The following is a 7,117-nucleotide window of genomic DNA, read 5'->3' on the forward strand; positions in this document are numbered from 1 at the left end:
TATTATTATTATTATTATTATTATTATTATTATTATTATTATTATTATTATTATTATTATTATTATTATTATTATTATTATTATTATTATTATTATTATTATTATTATTATTATTATTACGCGCCTCTCTCTATATATATTTCTTCTTTGTATAATTATTTTTAGTGTTATAACTCCTTTTATGTGTTGTTAATCAATTTGTAATAAACAAGCTAGACAATTTATAAACATCTTTTAGCATAAAAGCTAAGATTCAATTTTCATAAGATGTCGCTGAATTCAAAAAAGATTTTTCTTCATCTAAAAATAAATATAAAAATGTTAGCTAAATATAGTTTTTACAAATATTCACACAAACTGTTTAAGTTGCTCATTAGAATTTTAGCTACATTTTTACGCAATCAAACTAGCTCTGAATTTTCTAAAAAGGATTTCAACTACTGGTCGACTTTAATATCACCTATTTGATATACTGCTGCGTCGCAAAAACTCTTAAAAACATGGAAAAAACGTTTTTTTAGCTAATGGCAATGAAAAAATCAACTTAAAGACTAATCAAGAAATATTTTTTGTTTGTTTGTTACAAGTTCCATTTATCTTAATAAACGTGAATTTTAATTTTAAGTAAAGTTGATTCAATGAAACGAGTATTTCAAAGTTGTCTATGTTACAACCAAGGTTTTTGAACATATAATATTAATTTTTAATGAATATCTGGTCTGTTGTTTTTACTGACGATTTAGTTCGTAATACTGCAACACGATTGGTTGAAGTTATTGAATGTTTCGAATTTAATTTATGACACTCCCAATGTCTGGCGGCCATCTTGATTTAGCGTTAGAGGAGTGCGGATTATATAGCATGAGTAGATCGTCGCTTAAAGAAAATCTGTTTCAGTTTAAAGAAAGTTATGTTGATAGACTTAATTATTAAATGGGATTTTAAAAACTCTAACAATTTTAGTATATTAATTTGATTTCAACAATAATTTTGAAGTGTTGCATGTATATATATTGGCGGCAGCTAGATACAGCTCTGCTATTATACTATATGTGTATCTTATAATAAAATTTACTTTTTGCATTTTTTTACAGATAAATTATAAAGGTAATCAAATAAGTATTGAATTATGAGTGGCTCAGAAATAGATAGTCTTCGGCAAGAAGCAGAAAATTTAAAGAATCAAATCAGAGTATGTTATTTGTTATTTAGTTTGTTTTCTTAGGTTTCTCATTTCTAATTTTCAGTGAAGATACGCAATGAGTTCGTCTTATCACGTGATTGATAGTCTGTTTTTGCAAGCCAATTGACGTTTCAGATCTCAGGAATGGAGTGTTTTGATTGGCTTTTTTCACGTGATATTTTTTTGTCTGAGCAGCTGTTTCTCGATTCGGCGTTCAAAATGGCGTATTTCGTTCTTTTTTTTTTACCTTACAATTTACATTTAAAGCTATTACCCATTTCAGTTTTAAGAAAATTACTGAAAAAAATAACTTTTCTTACAAAAAAATAATTTTTAAATTTGTCATCAACTTATTTCATCCCAGACATTTTTGTCTTGTTCTTCAAAGTACCTAGCTAGTATCTCAATTGTTACTTATTTTATTAAAGGTATGATACAAAACAGTCAATGGTAAAAATCTTTATTAAATATGTTCGATATACACCCAGTTATTTATTATAAGTACTTAGTTTTAATCATATGACATTCAACTTCAGCATATAACTACATATACATTTTTAATAAGATGCAATTTTCTAATTTCAAAAATTTTAATAATTTTAATTTTATATCTAAATTTAACATACAATTAGAGCCTTAAAAGTATACTTAGTATGAGCCTTAAAAGTATACTTAGTATGAGCCTTAAAAGTATACTTAGTATAATGATGAACTGAAAAGAAATTTGAACAAATTTGATTTTTTTAAAATTTACATAAAAGAAAATACCAGAAAAGCATTTTTTGGATTTATAGTGTTAATATTACAACAAGGATACTTGGTGCTCATTTCTTTAATAGAGTTAGAGACTGCTGGTTTTTTAGCTTTGGATTAAAAATAATGTATTAATCTAAAACAAATTATTCTGCAAAAATTACTTAGTTACCAATTCTCTTTTTAAATAAATGTATATGGTGTTATTATTCTTGATCATTAAATTTGAAAAGTATTCTTTTTTCTAGGATGCTCGTAAAGTTGCCCAAGATACCAATTTTTTATCGGTAAAAAATATACTCATTTTTTTGTACTATTTACTCTAAGTTATCATTATAAGAAATTATCATTCAAAAATTTGCTGTTTATAGTCAAAATTAGAACCTGTTTGTAAAGAATTTGTTTCAAAATAGTAAACTTTGTAATCTTTCAAAGTGTAAGACCATTTTTTGATATATTCTTGTTTGTGTATGTCTTTGATTAAAGTATTTAAAGAAGCTACATGGAAACTTATGAATAGCTGGTTAATCTTACTTTGCATTATTGATATAAAGAAAAAAAAAAGCAATGGAAAATTAAAATGTTTTGTAGGAACAATCTATTTGTTGTATTAGGTTGCTCAAAGCGTTGATCAAATCAGCAGAATACAAATGCGAACTAGGAGAACACTTCGTGGTCATCTAGCAAAAATTTATGCTATGCACTGGGCATGTGACTCAAGGTTACATTATAATATTTATATTAGGTGTATATACATTTTGAGTGTTTAATATAGCTAGAGCAAATAAATTATAGTTTTCCCAAACTCTCTCTCTGTGTTTGAATGTTTTTATTCTTAAAAGTAATTTTTCATAGGAGTTTAGTTAGTGCTTCCCAAGATGGCAAACTTATTGTTTGGGATTCATATACAACGAATAAGGTTATTTATGTTTTTTTTTTTTTTTTTGCACATATTTTACAGATAATAAATTTCATTTTGTATATGTTTGACTATTGATATAAAACCAAATAATTTACTTTTAGGTCCATGCAATTCCACTTCGATCAAGTTGGGTCATGACATGTGCATATGCCCAATCAGGAAACTATGTTGCTTGTGGTGGTCTTGATAATATCTGTTCAATATATAGTCTTAAAACTAGAGAAGGGAATGTCAGAGTAAGCAGAGAATTGCCTGGGCATACAGGTCAGAATCTGTTCTTGTTGTTTGATCAAAACTTTTCTGAGTTCTATGCCACACTTTACCATGAGGGTTTATCAAAGGGTTTCTTTATATACACCTGTTAAAATGTTTCTCATAGAAGTCTTAATCTTAATATTTTTATAATTAAAGCCATAAAAAAAGACAGCAATCTGATAAAAAGATAATTTCATTTTATTTTTTTTATTTTTCTGTTTAGGTTATCTGTCATGTTGCAGGTTTTTAGATGATTCTCAAATTCTAACAAGTTCAGGAGATACAACTTGGTGAGGATGAGTAATAAAAGATTAACTGAGTTTTGTTAACCCCTTCAGACCTGAACTATTTTTAATGGATAATAAAATTATTTTTTGACTAATTAGTAGGAAATCTTGCTCATAGATAGCATTAGATGAATGATTTTGAAATATTGATGAATATTTGGTTCATGCACACACAGAAGGTGACAGAGAAAATTAATTAAAAAAAAAATATTAAAAGTCAAAACCTGTGCATAAATCTGCACATGTGGTCTGAGGAGGTTTAGCAGAAAAAAGTGAAATGTTTTGATATTTACATCTGTTAAATGTGTTTTCTTTTCTGTAATTTTTTTTTTTTTTTTTTTTTACAAATTGAAATAATTTTTGATTTACTTTAAATAAATCCTACTGTAATATTTTTCCAAAAATTACAGCTGTTTGTGGGATATAGAAACTGGGCAGCAATTAACATCATTTATTGGTCACACTGGTGATGTTATGAGCTTATCTCTGTGCAATGATGGTGGGCGAACTTTTGTGTCAGGAGCATGTGATGCTTCTGCCAAGGTAACAGCTCTTAAACAGTTAACCTAGATATTCCTGCAATTTTTTATAAACTCAATATTCATTTTGATATTGTTTTAACTAAAGATTGTATATTTTGAAAATTCACTTTTTTTAAATATACAAATGAAAATTTTATATCACTGATTATTTTTTTATTTTAGGTATGGGATATACGTGATGGAATGTGTCGTCAAACTTTTACTGGTCATGAGTCTGATATAAACGCTGTCTGTGTAAGTGAAAGTTATTTTGGCATAATTAAATGTTTTGATTTTATTTTGGTAAAAATGTTATTTTTATATTCCTTATTTTTATTATTCTTTTTTGTCAGTATTTTCCAAGTGGATTAGCCTTTGGAACAGGTTCAGATGATGCTACGTGCAGACTTTTTGATATCAGATCTGATCAGGTTTGATAACGGATTGATTTTTAGTTTCCTTTTGTCCTCAACCATTTTAGTTATGTTTTTTATTTGAGTTCAATATTTTAAATTTTGTTTTAATTATTTTTTTAGGAACTAATGTGTTACTCTCATGACAATATTATTTGTGGCATTACATCAGTTGCTTTTTCAAAAAGTGGTCGTCTGTTGTTGGCTGGCTATGATGATTTTAACTGCAACGTTTGGGACACTTTAAAGGGAGAACGTGCTGGTGTGCTAGCTGGTCATGACAATCGTGTAAGTTGTTTGGGAGTGACAGATGATGGAATGGCTGTAGCAACTGGTAGCTGGGATAGCTTTTTGCGTATTTGGAATTAGAATAGTTTTCCAATTCTTTCTTCTACAATCACCATGTACATAGCTGTTTACACTGATAGTTTCAATTATAAAGAAACAAATATTTTGTGTGCAGAATGAAATGGCTCTGAAAATAACTCTTGATGGCAGTTGATGTATAAACATTTGAAAGATCGTCAACTTGATCACAATATATCATTAGGTTACAGATGTCTAAATTACTCTTGTTTGTTACTGTATGTTTTTATTTTCATATACCAATCTATTCAGTTTTTAATTTTTTTTTTTTTAAACTCTATTTACAGTTTCTTAATATAAATTTGTTACTACATGCGCACTTATAACACCTGTGTGAGGTTTTTAAAACTCAAAATATTTGAATGAAAAAAGCGACAATACAGATTTAGATTGTCGATCATTGTAACGTAATAAATCGATTGCATGCATCTAGGTTTAATTTTTAGTAAATATGGGATAGTTTATGGATGACATATAAGAGATTTAGTTTTCTTTTGTTGCATGTCTTTCTGCGGTAGCCTTGTTTGGGTATTTTTAAACGATAGATTCACTGAGCTATTTTAAATAATGCATATTTTATGTTTATTTACTATCGCCATGATTTTCTATGTGCTCTTTGCTGATATAAGAGTTTTTCTTATATTTTTACTTAAAACGCTGCTTTTTGGCTCAATCGTCACAACTTTAGTCGGGTTTGTGACTTTCATTAGTTAAACGGATTTTTCGATACTTCGCACGTAACTGCTCTTTTTAAATATCTCAAACGAGATCCCAGAATTCTATGTATGAATTAAACGAAGAAAACTTTGCTTTTTAATCGTTTTCATTTCTTCATTGCCTAAAACACGTTGGGTTTTTAATTTTTCAATTTTTATGTTTTTTGCATTAGAAATAGTTCTTCCCAGAATCTGTAATCTATGATCAAATTTAATTTTAACTTTGAAGATTATATTTAGTTTGTTACATGAGGTGCATAAAAATGCTTAAACTTTCTTGAGGTGCTTTATTATTTAGTAATTTATTATTCAGGCTGGAGGTGGTTTAAATTCTAAGTGTTATTTCTAAGTGTTTATACGGGAAAATCTGAATTCATAAATAGAGGAAATCTGGAAAATTCAACGTAAGAGTGAGGAATTTTTTCGTTGATCACCATTACCATAATGGAATAAATTGAGCTGTTGAAATTCTGGATGTTTTTTAGCTCTTAATTCGATGTCTAGCCTCCTTTTAATTTTTCATGCTATGTTGGGGGGAAAAAACTCCAACGTCGCGTCTTACGCCTTTACAACACGAACGATTGTTTCCATATTCAATGAAACTAAAATAGCTCGTTTGGTAAACACGTTTTCTCAATTTTGTTTGCATTAATAAGTACAATAAATTAAGCTGATTTTTAAATTTTAAAAATACATCTGTTTGAGTAACTAATAAAATGAATACATTACACGTTTAATAGATTCCTTTCAAGAAATGTTAATTTAAACTGTTGTGCATATATACGAACTATTATCATAACACTCAGTTTCAGGGGGTTTTAATTCTTTGATATCTAGCTGCCTTTAAACCTAATTCTGTTTTAGAAATTTCGCTAAAGATAAGTGCGTAGTTATTTTTTTCTTTGATTTCTGTGAAGATAACCTTTCGTTTTTCCTTGTTTACGAAGTTCATTATTCATATTTAATTATGCATCTTAAAAAACAAGTACCGCGAACAAAAGCATCAATTACGAACCTGAAAGTAAATAATAATTCTTCAGTTTCTTCCCAAAACAATTTAAACGAATGATGCCTACTCATATTGAAATGAAAAGAATGCATGTCAAACTTAATGGATCGAAGCTGTATTTTTAATAGAAAACAACACTTTAAAAGATCTTTACTTTCGAAAAAAAAACTAAGTATTCCCATTTCACTGAACGATCACAAAATCGACTTTAGCCGATCCATTTTCTTATGATTTTCTATCAATAGTAAATACTTCAACTATGAGACAAAATTTCATGTTATTTGGATGTATTTTTAAGATATTGGATGTCAAAGTCAAAAATGGACAGAAAAGGTACGTTTTCTGACGTAAAACCACGCTTCAACTCAAATCAATTTATCACCAATATTATCGGAATAACTCTTTGGTTATAATCCATCATTACACAGGTAATGCAACAAAACTTCGAAACAAAAATATACAGTTTTGTTATTTACTAACAAATCTCAACTTTACTGATCAGTCTAACTTTACTGATCAGTCTAACTTTATTGATCAGTCTAACTTTACTGATCAGTCTAACTTTATTGATCAGTCTAACTTTACTGATCAGTCTAACTTTACTGATCAGTCTAACTTTACTGATCAGTCTAACTTTACTGATCAGTCTAACTTTACTGATCAGTCTAACTTTACTGATCAGTCTAACTTTA

General features: G+C 28.0%; 1 protein-coding gene across 1 annotated transcript; it reads left to right on the forward strand.

Annotated features, from left to right (window-relative positions):
* Positions 1-823: 823 nt before the first annotated feature.
* LOC145185143 (guanine nucleotide-binding protein G(I)/G(S)/G(T) subunit beta-1) lies at positions 824-5,195 on the forward strand. The gene is made up of 10 exons (XM_080060937.2): positions 824-1,192; positions 2,185-2,223; positions 2,551-2,657; positions 2,792-2,855; positions 2,960-3,122; positions 3,337-3,403; positions 3,811-3,943; positions 4,105-4,176; positions 4,275-4,352; positions 4,458-5,195. The coding sequence occupies exons 1-10, from the start codon at positions 1,130-1,132 to the stop codon at positions 4,701-4,703; spliced, it is 1,032 nt and encodes a 343-aa protein (XP_079917063.1). The 5' UTR covers positions 824-1,129; the 3' UTR covers positions 4,704-5,195.
* Positions 5,196-7,117: the final 1,922 nt, after the last annotated feature.

This window comes from Hydra viridissima, unplaced genomic scaffold, assembly GCF_058129835.1.
Source record: "Hydra viridissima isolate aposymbiotic clone 2 unplaced genomic scaffold, HvirCarnegie_v1 scaffold_9, whole genome shotgun sequence".
Classification (NCBI taxonomy): Eukaryota; Metazoa; Cnidaria; class Hydrozoa; order Anthoathecata; family Hydridae; genus Hydra; species Hydra viridissima.